General features: G+C 40.6%; 1 protein-coding gene across 1 annotated transcript; it reads left to right on the plus strand.

The window, feature by feature from the left end:
- The first annotated feature begins 789 nt into the window (after positions 1–789).
- Positions 790–17279, plus strand: zbtb41 (zinc finger and BTB domain containing 41). The gene is made up of 11 exons (XM_047368195.1): positions 790–1114; positions 3637–4826; positions 4982–5189; positions 7671–7740; positions 7832–7979; positions 8144–8273; positions 10732–10827; positions 10930–11036; positions 11147–11252; positions 11371–11459; positions 16198–17279. The coding sequence occupies exons 2-11, from the start codon at positions 3659–3661 to the stop codon at positions 16821–16823; spliced, it is 2748 nt and encodes a 915-aa protein (XP_047224151.1). The 5' UTR covers positions 790–1114; positions 3637–3658; the 3' UTR covers positions 16824–17279.
- Positions 17280–18079: the final 800 nt, after the last annotated feature.

The following is an 18079-nucleotide window of genomic DNA, read 5'->3' on the forward strand; positions in this document are numbered from 1 at the left end:
TTTTAGCTAAATCACATCTTCAGTCCCTTGGCAGGTCAAGATTGGAAATGAAAGTTTAAGAATAGGTTCATAAATGTATCAGTCTCATAATTAAAAATAATTTGTCAACAAATTGTCTGATGCATAAATTATTAAAATAATCTGGTATAATTTTAAATATGAAGATGTTTTTTTGTGTTTTCTGAAAGGATATATGTCAAGCAACAATAAAAAACCCCACCAAATATTAATGTAGTCAAGGATTATATAAGGAAAACTTTGTTAACTTATAGTCATATTTGTACTCCATTTCTAAACAGAAAATGCAAGTTTTCTAATTAGGGAATGAATGTTCAAAAATATTATTGGGGTGATTCAAAATCCAGTTTATTAGTCTTTTAGGAGTTTAAAGAAACAGCTTTCAGACAATTTTTTTGTTTTAATCTTTATTCAGACAGAGGGCAAAGAAAAATTACTTGAAAATCTGAAAAATAAATTAACATTTGAAATGTTATCTATGCTATAAATCTAAAAAAATCAAAAATCTAAAAAATAAACTTTTATCAGACATTTATTGGTCTGGCAATAATCCAGTCAGTGTGGTGACTTATTTTTTTTTTTATCATGAATTAATAAAAGGGAAAGGAGGTGGAGAATTTGGAGAACTATGGAGCATCATTCCAAACCTTTTAGTCAGCTGGAAATCAGTGAATTTGGCGTGACGTCATTCCCAGATTGAAGTTCTAATTTCCGAGGTAAATGGAACGCAGCATAACTTCGAGTAGTCTGAAATCGTTCAGACTACATTACCCATGATTCTTTTGTTTCACCGAGTCTTTCTTAATGTCAGCACAGTTGAGCTCGTCAGCAGTAGCCTAACATGCTAACTATGAGTTGCGGCAACCAGTGTTGGTATTCTTATAGTATTTAAAAGTTTTATTGAGCTTTACGTAACTTTAAGTCTGCATTGGAGGACAATAGGCGCAGCAGCCAAAGGGGGAGTGCTTTGTTTCGGTGCCCGACGTTTCTGGTGGGGCGTTACAGCTAGTTGCTCAGGAAATTATGCCGTCTTTATTTTCCATTATTTGACCTCTGTGCTAAAAACGTCAATATGGAGGCCTCTCACCTGTATTTGGTAAGAATATTTTTGATACGTCTCGATAAAAACGTGAGTTCATGAGGGAACGATAAAGGTCGTTTGTCGGCGCTCTCCTCGGAAGGGGCCCGCCCGTCTCGCTGATAATTTGATGTTAGGGGGGTCCTTCAGGTGGTGGGGGAATTGTAAAGCCAATCATCTTGACTGTGAAGAATGCAGCATGTTCAGTGTTGGTTGCTAATGTTCTTCATTCTTCGAGATTCTCGACAACAATAAACTCAAAGAACGTCTAAAGCGTCCATGTTGCATTGTTGTTGAGCAATTTGTACATTTTACTTAATCTTGGCCACAGTGTTACACTTCTGCTGTTGATACCATCACTGTTTTGCTCAAGTAACCATTTTTTTAAGAGTTGTGTAAAAGCTTCTGATGCAGTGACAGCCAGGGCCGGACCGAGGTTGTCTGGGGCCCAATGCGGAATTTCATTTGGGTGCCCGGTAAAAGCCATTAAATACCAGCCATCACATTTCATCCCACCCAACACATATTTAATGTGTTATGTATTAACGTAATAATACCGCATGATATGTTTTCCCATCATTTTGGACAGTTTGCTGTATTTATGAAAAAAAATTATTCCTGGGATTAGGTATGAGCTGATATGAGATTCCCAAGGTGTGAAAACATTGAGTAAAAAATACAAAGTTTTCACAGTATGTACACAAAAAAATATTCCTGGCTAAACTAACACGTTGATTATTATAGTTAACAATTATATATGGTACGATCAGGCTTTGAAGCCTGACCTGCTGATTTAGATTTTGACAGATGCTGATTTCAGGACTAGTAGATGACGCTCTTTTAGTTTTCACACTTTGACTTTCTGTTCTTTTTACTGAAACATTGGCAACCTCCTGATTTTTTTTTTTTTTTCCCCTTCTTGTACGGACGGAGAAACCAGAGTACCCCTTTCTCAGTCTGCTGACCTGCAGTGTGCAGCAATCCATGGGGAACGGACGCTTTCTGTTATTCTACGAGCTATAGAGCATGAGAAACCTCGGCTCACTTTCTCTGACGTCTCATGAGAAGGACCTTAAACTGTACAACCTGTGTGACAGAACATTTGATCAGTTTTGAATAATAAAACGTGACTGTTTGATGACCTCATTATACCTTAATAACGATACACAGCCAAGCCTTTATCCTCAGGTTTTCACAAATACAAGTACAGGTCAGGCCAGTTTGCTGGCCAATCAGGCAAAGTAACACTGTGGTCAGTGAAGCAGCTTTTGGTATCTTTTGGCAGTGAGGGGAGGTACCAAATCCTGCTGGCTTGAATGGATTTTGCTTGCTAAACCTGTCAAGACTGACGTTATCCCTGTTTCCAGATGCAAGCTTTTTCTAACAGGCTTTTTTCTTTCACTCAACTTTCTAAGAATATGCTTTGATACAGCACTCTGTGAACAACCGACTTCTTTAGCAGTGACCCTTTGTAGCTTATCTTCCTTTTTAAGAGTGTCAATGGCTTTCTGGGCATCTGTCCAGGCAGCAGTCTTCCCCATGATTGTGTAGCCTACTGACCCAGGTTGAGAGACCATCTAGAGGCTCAGGAACGGGTGTGACACCATGAGTTTTCATTATTTAACTTTTTCACAATATTTTACGTTTCTGAGCCAAAGCATTTTGGATTTTCATTATCTGTAAGCCAGAATCGTCAAAATAATACAAAATAAAGGTTTAGAATATGTCACTCTGTGATGAAGCTATCTAATATATGACTTTTCTGAAATGATAAACAAGAAATATATTACACTTTCATGGTATTTAATTTTTTTTAGATGTATCTGTATAATAAACTACATTGAATCTCTATTTAGTGTAGAATTATCCAGGTCAGTCCAGTTGTCCAGATGCAGTCCACAATCATTAGAAAGTAGGAAACAGCCCTTAGTTTTATTTAGAAATTAGTAGCTAATTGTTTGTCAGTCTTGGTGTTTCCACTGTTTGCGAATCATTTGTGTCTTGTCTCACATTTGTCGCCCTTGTACCCAAAATGTTGTTTAAAAATGAATAAAAAACGTATTTTAAGCCTTCACTTAAACTTAAGTAAAGGCTTCTTTAATTCTGTCAACGACAGCAAGAGCTGCTTCCTTCTAAACTTCAAAATAAGAGTCTCAAACATAGATACATACTGTTAAGCTTAAACACCCACCTTCAAATTTGGTCCTCATAAGAGATTATTTGCAATACAAAGTAACATGCTAGCATATTTTCACCAGACTTTCTTAATATAGCAAGATCTTGCTGCACAAGATCTCAATCTTAAAATCCAGTTTAAAATATTTTTCATTTGTTAGCATGTTCAAATTTATGCTTGCCTGACCCACAAATAAAACTGTAACATCTGTAGTCTTTTTGAGATTTAAAAGGCCCATGGGGTCCTTAACAGTTGCTTAATTTGTTTCTTTTTAGCCTCTGGTCAGTTTTGCTCGGAGCCATCAGAACTAAACCCTAGTATTAACTCCTGTGTCCAGTTTTACTGCATTTCTTCTGTTTTCCAGCACTGATCTATCAAGCTCCGTGATGAAGAAAAAGCCAAACAGGGTGGTTCTTCCAAAGCATGGGATGCTGGTCACCGACACATCCACCACAGAGGGGTGCAGTATCCCGTCAAACTCCAGATCCGTCCAGGAGTCACCCCTTCCTCTCAGACACCTCAGTATGTCACTGCACAGTGAAAACCTCCTTGCGTTTCTGAATGAGGACCGGACCCGGCAGAAGTTCTGTGATGTGTCTGTGTGGGTGGGTGGGAGGGTTTACAGAGCCCACAAAGCAGTCCTGGCCCATGGGAGCAGCTACTTCAATGCAGAACTGTCCAAGAGCCCAGCTACAATGACTCACGTCACTCTGGACCATGTGGAAGATTCAGTTTTCCAGTACCTGCTGGGCTTTCTGTACACATCAGAGTGTGTTGTTGCAGAGACGGACCTTCCAGCTCTAGCAGAAGCAGCCAGGTTCTTGGATATGATGGACATATTAAAGCTGTTATGTGAGGATGGTAAAGCTAAAGCTACCCCTTCCCAGGCTGAGATGAGGAGGCATTCTGAGTTGGAAGTTCCTTCGTGTGACTCTCCAGGGGCAGACACAGAGATCCAGAGCACCCAGTCAAGCAGCACAACCTCTCTGCAGTACAGTGTTGCTGAGAGTACGAATACAGGACAGGTAAATTCAAGTGATGAGGTGAGGACATGTCAGAAAAGTGCCACAGCGCGGAGATCAGCTCGTACAAGAAGAACACCCACTAAATATAAGAAGGATGATGGAAAAAAAAGTGTCAGCAGTCTTAAGGAGCAACAAAGATCTGAATCACCAGGGAAACAAGATGACACCAAAGTGTACAAAGTTTCAGAGGTTAATCTGTATGTGAAGGAGCCCTCCAAACCATCTCAGGGTGATGACGTGATGGAGGAGGAAGCAGAGGAGGACGAGCACGGAGATGTTAGTGCAGGTGCTGTTTCGCAGAAAAAGATTTCTGAGGCTTCTGGAACTGACAAGACTGGTGGAGAGGAAGATTCACCCACTGAGAGAACAGAGACACCATCTGGGCGAGATCAGGAGGTTCACACGCCACCAGCAACAAGCACTAACCAGAGTCCAGAGTATCCTGAGGGTCTGGCTCCAGTCATCATCCAAACATCCAGCAAAAAGACCCTTAAGTGTCCCAAATGTGAGAAGACTTTTGATCGTGCAGGTGAGTTCCTTCAGAGCCAGATCTTAGTCAGATTTAGAATGTTCCTCATGTCTTTAGCCTATACGTTTCCGTTTAAGCATCTCTAATGACTTGGGTTCCAACTGATAATTGTCTGAAATAATGTTTGGCTTGATTCCCTTTCCTTACGTGTGTAGGGAAATATGAGAGCCACACCAGAGTCCATACAGGAGAGAAGCCTTTCCAGTGTGACATATGCCTCCAGTGCTACTCCACCAAGTCCAACCTGACTGTGCACAAGAAGAAACATGCAAGTGATGCTCCCATTCCAAAGAAGGAGCACAAATGTCCCTTTTGCAACAAACTTCATGCCAGCAAGAAAACCCTGGCCAAGCACGTCAGAAGGTAAGAAACCAGCATCATCATTTCAGTAGCTCAGTTCTGCTGAGGTCTTATGGGAGTTTAGGGAGGTATGTCCAAGCAGAAGGCCTCTGCTTCCCTTCGGTTGTGAGAGTGAGGGGCAGTTCTTTACAGCTCCGCTGCCCATCAGTGAAATATTTTAAATGAATTTATCTATCATGTCAAATGATTTGTACTTACTTGACACACTGAAACCAAATTCTAATTCCTTGTTCGTGTGCACAAACCTGGCTGGTAAAGCTGATTCTGATTTATGTCAAATAAAATCAAATGTTACACATCTATATATTGAATATTCTCTTTATTGAGTTTAAATGAACATTTCAAGTGATCTAAACAAACCTTTCCAACTTAAGAAAAGTGCTTTTAAAAATGTTTGTTTGGTGAAAATAAATAAAACACAATTTCTGGTGTGGAGAGATTAGGACACCCCACTTCTGTTCCCACGTTAAATGGGTGAGATACTCAGATAGCCGTCACATCAGGTGCACATGATTGGAATATTGTTACCCTGCATTTTGAACGAGGTTTGTCCTGTTTAGGCTTCGTTTAGTTTGGTGCTGCTGACTGTTGAAGTGAGAGTGAACACCATAGAGCTGCCTGAGGCCTTCAGAGATCAAAGTAGGGAGAAATTCTGAAACTTGCTGCGCACAAAAAATTCTGATTTACGCAACTGTGCGTTGACACGTCACCACACTTGTAGCCTTCATATTTCCCAATTTGCTTTGAATTCTGTGCAGCTGCATGTAGCGCAGCTGCACGTGGTGCATCACAAGTAGGTTGCACATATATTGAATAAAGATGCTTTCTATTCACAAAAGCAGAGGGTGTCCTTATAGCAGTCCATAGCTCTGATTACATTTAGAAATTGGCAAATAGCTGCAAATTGCAATGTAATGTTTACCATTTTGGCCACAGTTTGGGGGAATTTAATATATATCTGAGCAACATCTGAATGAGGCTGTCCCATATGGCTGGCATGGCCCGGCTCAGGGATGACCGTTTAATACCCGACCTGTCAGTCTGCTCCGTCTGAAAAGCTCCAGTAAAGGAGCGCAGCGTAGGGAGAACTGGAACTGGCACCGACGACGCACGGTTCCTCCTGGTTTCCCTCTGCAACACTGAGTCCTGCTCTGTGCAGAGCTCCAAAATAACTGCCCTGGGCAATGTAAAGCGGCTGATAAGCCAAGCATCATCATGTGCCAGCAGATCAGTATGATCCCTGAAAAAAACGCTCCCTCCAACTTCTTTTATTGGCGATGTCCTCCACCTGAGCCAAAGCTGCCATTATTCCACAATAACACGCAACTTTAGCAGCTATTTTTGAACATGTGATTATCTCCAGCTTGTCCACCTTAGGAATCATCACTGCTGACTGGTTTGGAGTTCAACTGCTGATCCGACACTGTTTTCTTTTTCAGTGAGAATGAAAGAGCCCCTTAGAGGATTCACATGCATTTTATGTTCCTCAGCACACAGACTGATGCACTATTACATCTACAGGTGACAAAAACAGGACGTTTCCCAGTTTACATCCAACTGAGGTTGTTTCCATCATTTGTTGAGGTGTGTTACATTATTGTATGAGGTTAAATATTATTCTGGGTTACGGGTTTAAACCATAAAAGCTCAAACTCATGAAAAAACATCAAGTTTGATGCTCCATGAATTAAATAAAACTGAATGGAGTCATATTTCAGTGTATCTAGCTGAGATTTAGTTCTCTATAGTTTATTATACTCCATTGAAAAAGTTTGCATGACTGCTGCACATTTTCCCAGCAGGTCAAACGTTTGCGTGGATTACCACACACCTTCACGCAGCGTTCATTTTTGTACATTTCGACTTGTACGTAAGATCGCTTCGTGCATGAGGCCCCAGGACCTCTGGAATAATGTTCATTGATAGATCAATGGATCTACCAATGCTTAGATAAATGACTAACTGGATGGATGGGATAAGTGTAGATATATCATTATTTTTTCATACTCCTTATACTTATCCAGATGTGGAAGATATTGAAAAGACATTGTAAGCTTTATGAAAACATGCTTTTAAAGATTAATCAGGCAGGTACGCCTGCGGACGTTACATTTCACAGAAGTTAATCAGAACACCTTCGTCTATTTTTCTTATAAACTAGTTCTTCAGTGGTGCCTACTTGGCGTCCTGTCGGCTTTATGGAAACATCGCACGAACATCCAGATCATGTGCAGACAAAAACATATAAAACTGGTTTGTGAAGTTGACTAGTGCAGACTATAAAAACGTTCACCTTTTTTGACATGAACCCCAGTTCCATGACTAACTGGCTGTAGTAGTTGATCAATTTAAAGAAAAAAAGATCAGCTGTATGATCTATCTAAGAAAAACCAAAAATGCCCCTTTTCCCCTGAAATGACTGATAACAGCTGCAGCATACTCCCGCAGTATAAAAGTTTTAACTGTGTTGCCCAATTGTTCTAGGTTTCATCCTGATCACACGCAGGAGTTCTTTGCTGCGAGGAAAAAGAAGAGCGAAGGCTGGAAATGTGCAGTAAGAGCCAGCAACTAATTTTATTGATCCATGTTTTCACATGTTGGCACTGACAAGTCTATTAGATCGTAATAGAACAACTGTTCACCAGATATGTTCAAAGACGTTCAGCCGCAGGCCTCATCTGCAGGAGCACATGATCCTGCACACCCAAGACAGGCCCTTTAAATGCTCATTCTGCGACGAGTACTTCAAGTCCAGGTTTGCAAGGCTGAAGCACCAAGAAAAATACCACTTAGGTGAGATGCATATCAAGAACGTTGTTGTTTTTGCTTGACCAAATCATTTTCCATAAAACAAAAAGCATAAAATAAGTTCTTATGTTAAAAATGACTCTACAGCTGACGTCGTACCAACCCCTCATGTTTTTAAATGCTTATAAAAAGTTTCGTCCCATGTGCAGGTCCTTTTCCCTGTGAGATCTGTGGACGCCAGTTCAATGACACCGGCAACAAGAAGAGGCATATTGAGTGCACGCATGGAGGCAAAAGGAAGTGGACTTGCTTTGTTTGTGGGAAATCAGTGAGGGAAAGGTACACTTTTATCTCTGCACAGTATCAGGAAAATGTGAGAAACTGTGATAACGATATTGGTTATGATTAATCAACATTTCTTTTTGACTCTTTTTCTTGTTTACTCTAACACAGTGTCCCCACCACTCTCTTTGAGCTTTGCTATGCATCCTGCTAAAAATGTACATCAGACGTTGGCTTTGTGGGCAGTTAGAGCACATCCATCAGGCCAAGTATACTATTGATATACAGAGCAGGAACACATGGCACTTGAAATCTAATATCCTACCAGATACCTATCAATTGCATCTAAGCACTCCATATGCACACAGTGAAATTTTAATGTATAAAATTATGCAGCTCAAGTTTCTTGATTTTCAGTGCTTTAAAAAAGTTGTTTTCTTTTTTATGCTTATAATCAATGTTATTGGTCATTGATGTGATAGACCATGAAATGCCACTTTAATGAGAAGAGGAAGGAAAAGGATTCATAGATTTCATGTTTCAAAAAGAACGTCTGTGCTTTCACGCGTATTCATCCACCTTAAGCCGTAATAGAAAACCGATTGACTTCAGAACATAGCCAGTTCCATCTGTATGTCATTGAATTTACTTATAATGGGTGTTTTGTGACTTCTGAAGCAAAACTGGTTGGGATGGATTTTCTTTAGGGGTGTCACAGGAAAACTGGCTGATTACAAATGCACAAACAAAAGGTTAAAAGTTTTGCACCCTTTTTCTTTCTTGTGGTTTTAACTTGACAAAATGTGGAATGAATATACCGGTCCTTCTCAAAATATTAGCATATTGTGATAAAGTTCATTATTTTCCATAATGTAATGATGAAAATTTAACATTCATATATTTTAGATTCATTGCACACTAACTGAAATATTTCAGGTCTTTTATTGTCTTAATACGGATGATTTTGGCATACAGCTCATGAAAACCCAAAATTCCTATCTCACAAAATTAGCATATTTCATCCGACCAATAAAAGAAAAGTGTTTTTAATACAAAAAACGTCAACCTTCAAATAATCATGTATAGTTATGCACTCAATACTTGGTCGGGAATCCTTTTACAGAAATGACTGCTTCAATGCGGCGTGGCATGGAGGCAATCAGCCTGTGGCACTGCTGAGGTCTTATGGAGGCCCAGGATGCTTCGATAGCGGCCTTTAGCTCATCCAGAGTGTTGGGTCTTGAGTCTCTCAATGTTCTCTTCACAATATCCCACAGATTATCTATGGGGTTCAGGTCAGGAGAGTTGGCAGGCCAATTGAGCACAGTGATACCATGGTCACTAAACCATTTACCAGTGGTTTGGCACTGTGAGCAGGTGCCAGGTCGTGCTAAAAAATGAAATCTTCATCTCCATAAAGCTTTTCAGCAGATGGAAGCATGAAGTGCTCCAAAATCTCCTGATAGCTAGCTGCATTGACCCTGCCCTTGATAAAACACAGTGGACCAACACCAGCAGCTGACACGGCACCCCAGACCATCACTGACTGTGGGTACTTGACACTGGACTTCTGGCATTTTGGCATTTCCTTCTCCCCAGTCTTCCTCCAGACTCTGGCACCTTGATTTCTGAATGACATGCAGAATTTGCTTTCATCCGAAAAAAGTACTTTGGACCACTGAGCAACAGTCCAGTGCTGCTTCTTCTGTAGCCCAGGTCAGGCGCTTCTGCCGCTGTTTCTGGTTCAAAAGTGGCTTGACCTGGGGAATGCGGCACCTGTAGCCCATTTCCTGCACACACCTGTGCACGGTGGCTCTGGATGTTTCTACTCCAGACTCAGTCCACTGCTTCCGCAGGTCCCCCAAGGTCTGGAATCGGCCCTTCTCCACAATCTTCCTCAGGGTCCGGTCACCTCTTCTCGTTGTGCAGCGTTTTCTGCCACACTTTTTCCTTCCCACAGACTTCCCACTGAGCTGCCTTGATACAGCACTCTGGGAACAGCCTATTCATTCAGAAATGTCTTTCTGTGTCTTACCCTCTTGCTTGAGGGTGTCAATAGTGGCCGTCTGGACAGCAGTCAGGTCGGCAGTCTTACCCATGATTGGGGTTTTGAGTGATGAACCAGGCTGGGAGTTTTAAAGGCCTCAGGAATCTTTTGCAGGTGTTTAGAGTTAACTCGTTGATTCAGATGATTAGGTTCATAGCTCGTTTAGAGACCCTTTTAATGATATGCTAATTTTGTGAGATAGGAATTTTGGGTTTTCATGAGCTGTATGCCAAAATCATCCGTATTAAGACAATAAAAGACCTGAAATATTTCAGTTAGTGTGCAATGAATCTAAAATATATGAATGTTACATTTTCATCATTATATTATGGAAAATAATTAACTTTATCACAATATGCTAATATTTTGAGAAGGACCTGTATGTTAAAGGCACTGGTGATATAAACCAAGGCAAATCTTACCAATCTGAGCTGCAAAATCAAGTTTATTTTTTGTGCCTCCCTTCAGGACAACGTTAAGGGAGCACCTGCGTATCCACAGCGGAGAGAAGCCTCATCTCTGCAGCATTTGCGGGCAAAGCTTCCGTCACAGCAGCTCCTACAGGTGGGAGATTTTAGAAAGTCCTGTCTGTTCTCTGGTTATGAATGCTTAAGACTGACTGGCTGGTAGTGGTACTGATAGCCTCGCCTGCTTTTTCTTGGAAAGGCTTCACCTCAGAGTCCACCATGATGACAAACGCTATGAGTGTGACGAGTGTGGGAAAACCTTCATACGCCACGATCACCTGACCAAGCATCAGAAAATACACTCCGGTAAGAGACGGCAGTCCTCAATCAGGTTTTGTCTCATCCACACAGATTTTTGGTAAAGGTCTCGTTTCCATCCAGTGTTGAGTTCAGTGCAGACCGTGTTTGTTTTTTAGGTGAGAAAGCACACCAGTGTGAAGAATGTGGGAAGTGCTTCAGGCGACACGATCATCTAAGTGTCCACTATAAAAGTGTTCATTTGGGAGAGAAAGTTTGGCAGAAGTATGTTATAGAAATCACAGGTCTCTTTGGTTTTGCACTAGCAATGTTATGCTGGTCTTCTTCTTATTACCATGAAAGTTTTATTTCTGCTTTTGTCTCTGTTGGGTTGTCCTTTTAGATATAAGACTGCTGTGCATCAGTGTGAGGTGTGCAAGAAAGAGTTTAAAGGAAAGTCCAGTTTGGAAATGCACTTCAGGACTCACTCAGGTAACAGAACCTAAAAGTAAATGATTAGTTTTCCTTCAACATATAAAAGCTGCACAGTGGTGCAGTTGGTAGCACTGTTGCCTTGCAGCAAGAAGGACTCCCAGCCCGGGGTCTTTCTGCATGTAGTTTGCATGTTCTCCCCGTGCATTCTCACCGGGTACTCTGATTTCCTCCCACAGTCCAAAAACTTGACTGTTAGATTAATTGGTCTCGCTAAATTGCCCTTAGGTGTGTGAATAAGTGTGTGTGTGTGTGTGTGTGTTGCCCTGCGATGGACTGGTGACCTGTCCAGGGTGTACCCTCTAACCATTAGACTGCTGGAGATGGGCACCAGCTTCCCTGTGACCCACTATGGAATAAGCAGTAGAAAATGACTGACTGACATATAAGAGACAGGGAGGGTAAATAAAATATTCCACATTATTATAGTGAATAAATGAAAATGAGGTGTCCTCACAGGGTTTTCCTCTCCCAGCATTGCTGCTTGACGGCTTCTTGTGGGGGTGGAGGTTTGAATCTTTTTGGACGGGTTGTGGCTGCTCTACAACTTTATGACTGAAACAACATGAGTCTTCTTTTTTTTGGAAAATTGAATTATTTGCTCCACAAACGGCATTTAAACAAAAGTTTGAGATGTTTACATCAACTCCTCTAGGGTATTTATGACATTTTTATAAGGATTTCTTTTTACAGAGAGAAATTATTTTGTATTGTACATTTTATTATTACATTATATATGATTATACAACAAACGTATACATACAGTACATACACTTAAATCCTATACATTGGATTCATTATGATTGACTGAACCAGAAGTTTCTCTTTACCTGCAAAAATTGGATTTGTTTGACATTACTGATCGGACTGACTGATACTTAGAGCAATATGAAGGTCCAAGGAACTTGAAGGTCTAGTAAGTCCTACAAGCTAGGCAATGGTTTTCAAGCCGTTTCTACAACCGCACATCGCATCATCATCATTTCAGACATCCAAAGGTTTTTGGCACAACATCACCAACTCCGAAGGTGTATGGAGAGGGGCAACAATCTGGTGAGGTAAAGACTCCAGGAACACTTGGAGTACTGGGAAACAACTTTATTAACAGACCAACGCGTCACAACCCTGGACCTGATGGAGGCCACAAGCTGAAACACGTTGCTCTGTTGCTGGAGTGTTTACCGAAACCATCATCATTTTAAACCGTCTTTCTCCAGATGTGTCAATACTTTTATCTAGCTCTGGAAGAACTGAATTGTCACTGATTTTGGTGAAAGGAAAACCACCAAGGTTCAGGCCTGCTAGGACTGCTGGAGATTTAAAAAAGGAAAGGTGAGGCTTTCAAACGTAAGACTATGGTACCAACTGTCAAGCATGGTGGTGCTACCATTATGATATCGGTCTGCTCCACTGCTAGTGGTTCTGGTGCATTGGACAAAGTTGATGGTAAAATGAAGCAGGACTACCTCCAAATCCTTTAATTTAACCTCAAATCAGCAGCTAGATCAGGCATGGGTAAACTGCGGCCCGCGGGCCATATACGGGCCATTTGGGTTTTTAATCCGGCCCGCCGAACATGAGTTTCTGTACTGTGTTGTGAAAAATTGCATTTGGAAAATAATTTGAACAATAAGACTCGCATATCCATGCTTTACTTTCTATTAAAGGACAGAACCTTTTTTATGTTATGGCTTTTACATGTCAATCAAATTAGTTCACACAGATACTACATCCATCCGCTCCTGGCCCGGCCCGGCCCCTCTGTCCAATTTTAGAACCCATTGTCAAAAGGTCTTGACTGTCATGTGCCCACCCCTGAGCTAGACGGTAAGAACCTGAGCACAGTTTGGTGTTCTAGTTGAACAGTCATCCCAAACCGGGTTTGAAAAGATAAAGCAGGACAACATTCTGCTTCTGGAATAACCTCCTCAAAGTGGACTGTGTTTAAAAGCCGGATTGGTTCCAGGGAACCAACCACTTTACACTTTCCCTTCCCCCAATAAGGGACACACCTACAGATAACTTTAAACTTGTGTTTCTAAATATGTGTGAATTATAAGGATTCCTTCTAGAAAAAGAACATTTCAAATAAACGAGTAAAAACACCTCACACCCTGATGAGTGATTGTAAATGTCTGGCAGTAACAGGAAGTGATAGTCCTTTTTTGACAAAGTATTAAGATACCTTTAACAACTAATGTCTTAGCCCCCCTATGGAAGTGTCACTGTTTTAAAAGTATCAGTGTTGCTTGAAATAACTACAATTTATTTTGAAGTTTAAATTACTTTACTTTGTACATAGAACCAATAGTATTCCACAAAAACTAGCAGGGTCAGAACTATTCGGCTCACTGATGCTGTTAGACGGTTGACTGTCCTGCAGATGCTTGTTGCATGTTGTTCAGAGCTCACATTTTTAGAGAACTTTAAACTGAACGAGCGAACTACCAAGGCAACCATCCTTGTGCCATCTTGGATAAATGGACCATGCTGTTTGAGCGAGGAACGTGAGGAGAACTTTGCTCTTCTTGATATCATGTAACAGCGCTCTGTTTGGGGGGGGGGGGGACAGAGGATTTACACATTTTATGGATATTTCAAAGCATCTATTCTCAAATTGTGCCTGCTAAGTGTACGGGACATAACGATATTAACTAAAGGCTTGAACCCTTATGCTTTAAACTATCACTATTCAAATTTGTGAATGAGATCAGCTGTTCTGGAAATCCAGCCATTAAAAAAATACAGTTTATGTGAGCAAAGACAATAGGAGAAAATAAAAAGGATGTTAGGCAATGGGATAATTCTGCATGTCTTCCCCCTCTCTCCACCCTGCTTCCTGGTAACTTATTTTAGAAAAATAACAACAGTAGTTATAATGTCTCCTGAGGAAGCCCTGTCCAATCCTCTTTGGTTAATCTCTCAAGCTCCTTTTGTTTTTAATGGGATTCAAGTCGAAGCTTTGTGGAGGCCAGTTAGTAATGTTCACTTTGGTCTTCTGGAGGTAGTTTGATGCCAGCAGCAAACATACATTATGTTGGAGGACAAAGCTAAGACTCATACCCAGTTTTGTTGCTGACTCCTTTAGACGTTTGTTCAGAATCTAGTTCCATCTCATCTGACCAAAGGTGATGTCCTTAGTATGGACAATGTTCATCCAGGCTGTCCTTAACATGCTGCAGTCAGGCTTGAAAGTGTCTCTTAGGCAACCATGCAGGTCCTCCTCCGCTGAGCCCTTGTGATCGACTTCTTTGAGGATACAACCCCTGACTTGGCCAAGTCATCCATTTGTGCTTTGGCAGTTGTTCTGGGGTCTTTAGAGCAACGCTTCTCAAACCTTTCAGACTGAGCCCTACTTTAGAAGAGAAAAACCATTTTCAGCCACCAGAAAGTCATTCTTTTTGTCATTACAGTATTTGGTTTTCCAAAGTTTCTTTAATTTAATTAAAATTTTAAATGTCAGAGCTCAATATTTAAAACGATAAAGTGAGATTTTGGCTTTCTAAAGAGAATATCCATGTGTGCACAATTACTTAGCAAAAATATTATGCAGCTAAATGAAGAAATTAACATTTTTGAGTCTCACTTATTCTCATTTTTATTGTGAGGGGGTTTTTAAACAAAAGATCAGTTGCCAGTAAAACCACCCTTCTATACCAGTCAGAAGCCTTCCAATCATGGAGTTTCTCAGTTTCTTGATCTGTTGATGTCCAGTTTTTTTGTGGCAGCAACCACAGCATCCCAAAAACTTCAGAGAGGTGGGCTGTTAAAATTCTCAGCGGTGTGTAGGTGATGATAGGGGTCGTGTCATTACTCTGTCATCTTAAAGGCCCTACACTGCTGCATTTGATGGATAATTACCGTGCAGAAAAATCATGGTCTTCTAAAAAGTTGCAGACTTTTTCCTGTACCACCAATTGATATGTGTGTATAAAAAAGAAGTAGATTTTACGTCCATCTTCAACCTGAAAAGTTCTCACTAATTCATTCTACCAGCCCATACCAGTATACCACCTCCACCAGCAATTTTCCCTTGTTTAATAATTGTGCACATATTGTATCTTTGGCGATGAGCTCCATGTCTTTCAGGTTGGAAGGCCTCCTTTCCATCACCCTAATCTTATGTCCTCTTAGATTCAAGTTTGGACTCTGGCAGGGCTGCTTCAAAACGATAATTCTACTTCCTGTCAGAAGAAACATGTTGGAAAAACGAAAAGATTTCTTTAAACCTAAAACCTTGTCTTTTTAGTTTAGGTACTTCTTCATGAAATATCTAGAATAGTGCTAAAACTAGTCACATGATGTATCATTTAATCTAACTTTATAGCATTTTCTGAAAAAGTGTTATAAACATACTTTATTAATATTAAAGGGAAATTAGGTAATTATTTCGCCCTATTTTTAATGATTGTGGATCTGATCCCAGTATTGGCCAGTTGAGTACTATGGAACATGACAGGTTAGAACCCGTGATCAAACCCAAAAACCTCTGAGGGACATTCAGCTTGTAGATGCTATTTATAGAAATCATAATACCACATTTCACACTGATCAATTAAAAGCAATCTTTAGAAAACAGATCTGAGATGCCCTGTTATGAGTGTGTAGTTGTGTGTTTTTACTTGTCCTGCATGTTTAAACTACAGATCACTGGATGGTTGGGCTGAAGGAACAGTGCTTAGGAACAGGGCACACAAAACTGTTCTTTAACAGTGTGAACATATGTTTTGTGCTACAGGTGAGAAACCACACAGATGCCCAGAATGCCATCAAACATTTCGGATCAAGAAGACTTTAACGAAGCACATGGTTATTCACTCAGACGCCCGTCCTTTTAACTGTCAACACTGCAGCGCCACCTTTAAAAGAAAAGACAAGCTGAAGTACCATGTGGACCATGTGCACAGCGCCAGATTTACTGAGCCACCCCCCAGCCAGGACAAAGCTGTCTCTGCTCCTTTTGATGTTACCTCAAAGACATACAACTCTGAATCCAAGTCAGCCCCACAGAGCGCCTCCAACCCAGCAACCGTCTGCATACCCATCACTTTAGTCCCTGTTGCCATGGCAGCAGGAGGTCAGGGGGACCTGAACCCCCACAGGGCTGCATCTCTCTCGTCACAGACTCACAGTGTCGTAAACATTCAGGCTCAGGGGCAGCAGCAGAACCCAGGCTACCAAGCTGCAACAGATCTGGCTTTCTTAGAGAAGTACACCCTCACCCCTCAGCCTGCTAACATTGTCCACCCTGTAAGGCCCGATCAGATGCTGGACCCTCGAGAGCAGTCGTACCTGGGCACACTACTGGGTCTGGACTCGGCTTCCTCTGTGCAAACCATCTCTAACTCTGATCATACTCACTGATGACTCACTCTGTAGAAACGTGCAGATTCAGGACATGAACTATGGTTTGATTCAACAGGCCAATGTCACAGGATAGAGATGTAAAAACATTTACTAATTTATTACTGTTTCTGTCTACTCTTTTATATAATTTATATCACCATAATCATTTTAACAGATTAACAAATGTGATTTAATGCCAGATATAAAGTTAACAAATATTTTTAGCTGCCAAACTGTGATGAAATAACTTTGGTCTATTAAACAGATACGTTCTTATCTCCTGTCTTGGTCCAGGACTGTATTCGTTTACCTGTATAATACTAGCTGAAGAAAACCTAGTTTAATTTGCAACAGTCAAAGCAATTAGACAATCCTGATATTTTAATGCATAGAATTTTTTATTTATTTAGAAATGATAATTTTTTTAACTGAAAAGTACACCTGTAAGATAAAAATCATAAAAGATCAAAATCCTTTGACAGCTCTGATCATTTTTTATTGTTTTATATTTTTTTATTGAAGTGTTTTTATTATAGACATACAAACATCCCAAAGTTGCAAATGGGAAAACCAACCCAAAAAAAAAAACAACCCAACTTAATAAACAAACCCAGTCCTCACTGTCATTTAAATACTATACAAACAATACAAAACAGTGTACATTTCTGCACAATATCAGACCAACTGCTATGACTAAGTCATCTATTCCTGAACCTGTGTCGAGGGTTGATTGAAGAAAGAAAGAAAAAGTTTCTAAATCTGGTAAAATTTCTTTTCCAAGCCTCTCATCACACATCTGACCTTCTCCAATTTTAAATTTGATAATACATCCTTAATCCAGTATGTTGCTGTGGGTGGGGCAGCATCTCTCCACCTCAACAGGACCAAGTGGTGCACCAGCAAGGTTAAAAAACCAATAACTTTGTGTCTCCCAACAGGTAAGAACAACCCCAAAAAGCAGCATGGTTGGATTCATGGTGATTTTAACTGCAAGAACAGCAGAAAGGGCTTCACAAACATCTCCCCAAAATTCTTGTATTTTAGGACAGAACCAAAACATGTGAATCAAAGTAGCTTCCTCAGATTTACATCTATCACAGGTTGGATCTATTTCTGGATAAATCTTAGCCAATTTGGATTTATGAAGTTGCACCTGGTAAACTAAATTGAATAAGGGACTCCTTGCACACATGGAGGAGTGGATTCTCTTTAAAACTTTAGCCCAAATTGCCTCACTGATTTTTGATTTGCAAATCTCGCTTCCAAGCTGCTTT

Source organism: Girardinichthys multiradiatus, chromosome 6 (assembly GCF_021462225.1).
Source record: "Girardinichthys multiradiatus isolate DD_20200921_A chromosome 6, DD_fGirMul_XY1, whole genome shotgun sequence".
Taxonomy (NCBI): Eukaryota; Metazoa; Chordata; class Actinopteri; order Cyprinodontiformes; family Goodeidae; genus Girardinichthys; species Girardinichthys multiradiatus.

Bases quoted from the DNA above. Each gene is read 5' to 3' on its own strand.
- zbtb41 (XM_047368195.1), top strand. From the start codon at position 3,659: ATGAAGAAAAAGCCAAACAGGGTGGTTCTTCCAAAGCATGGGATGCTG. The intron at 5,190-7,670 runs GTAAGAAACCAG...CAATTGTTCTAG, and splicing joins CTGGCCAAGCACGTCAGAAG to GTTTCATCCTGATCACACGC. The intron at 11,037-11,146 runs GTAAGAGACGGC...TTTGTTTTTTAG, and splicing joins GCATCAGAAAATACACTCCG to GTGAGAAAGCACACCAGTGT.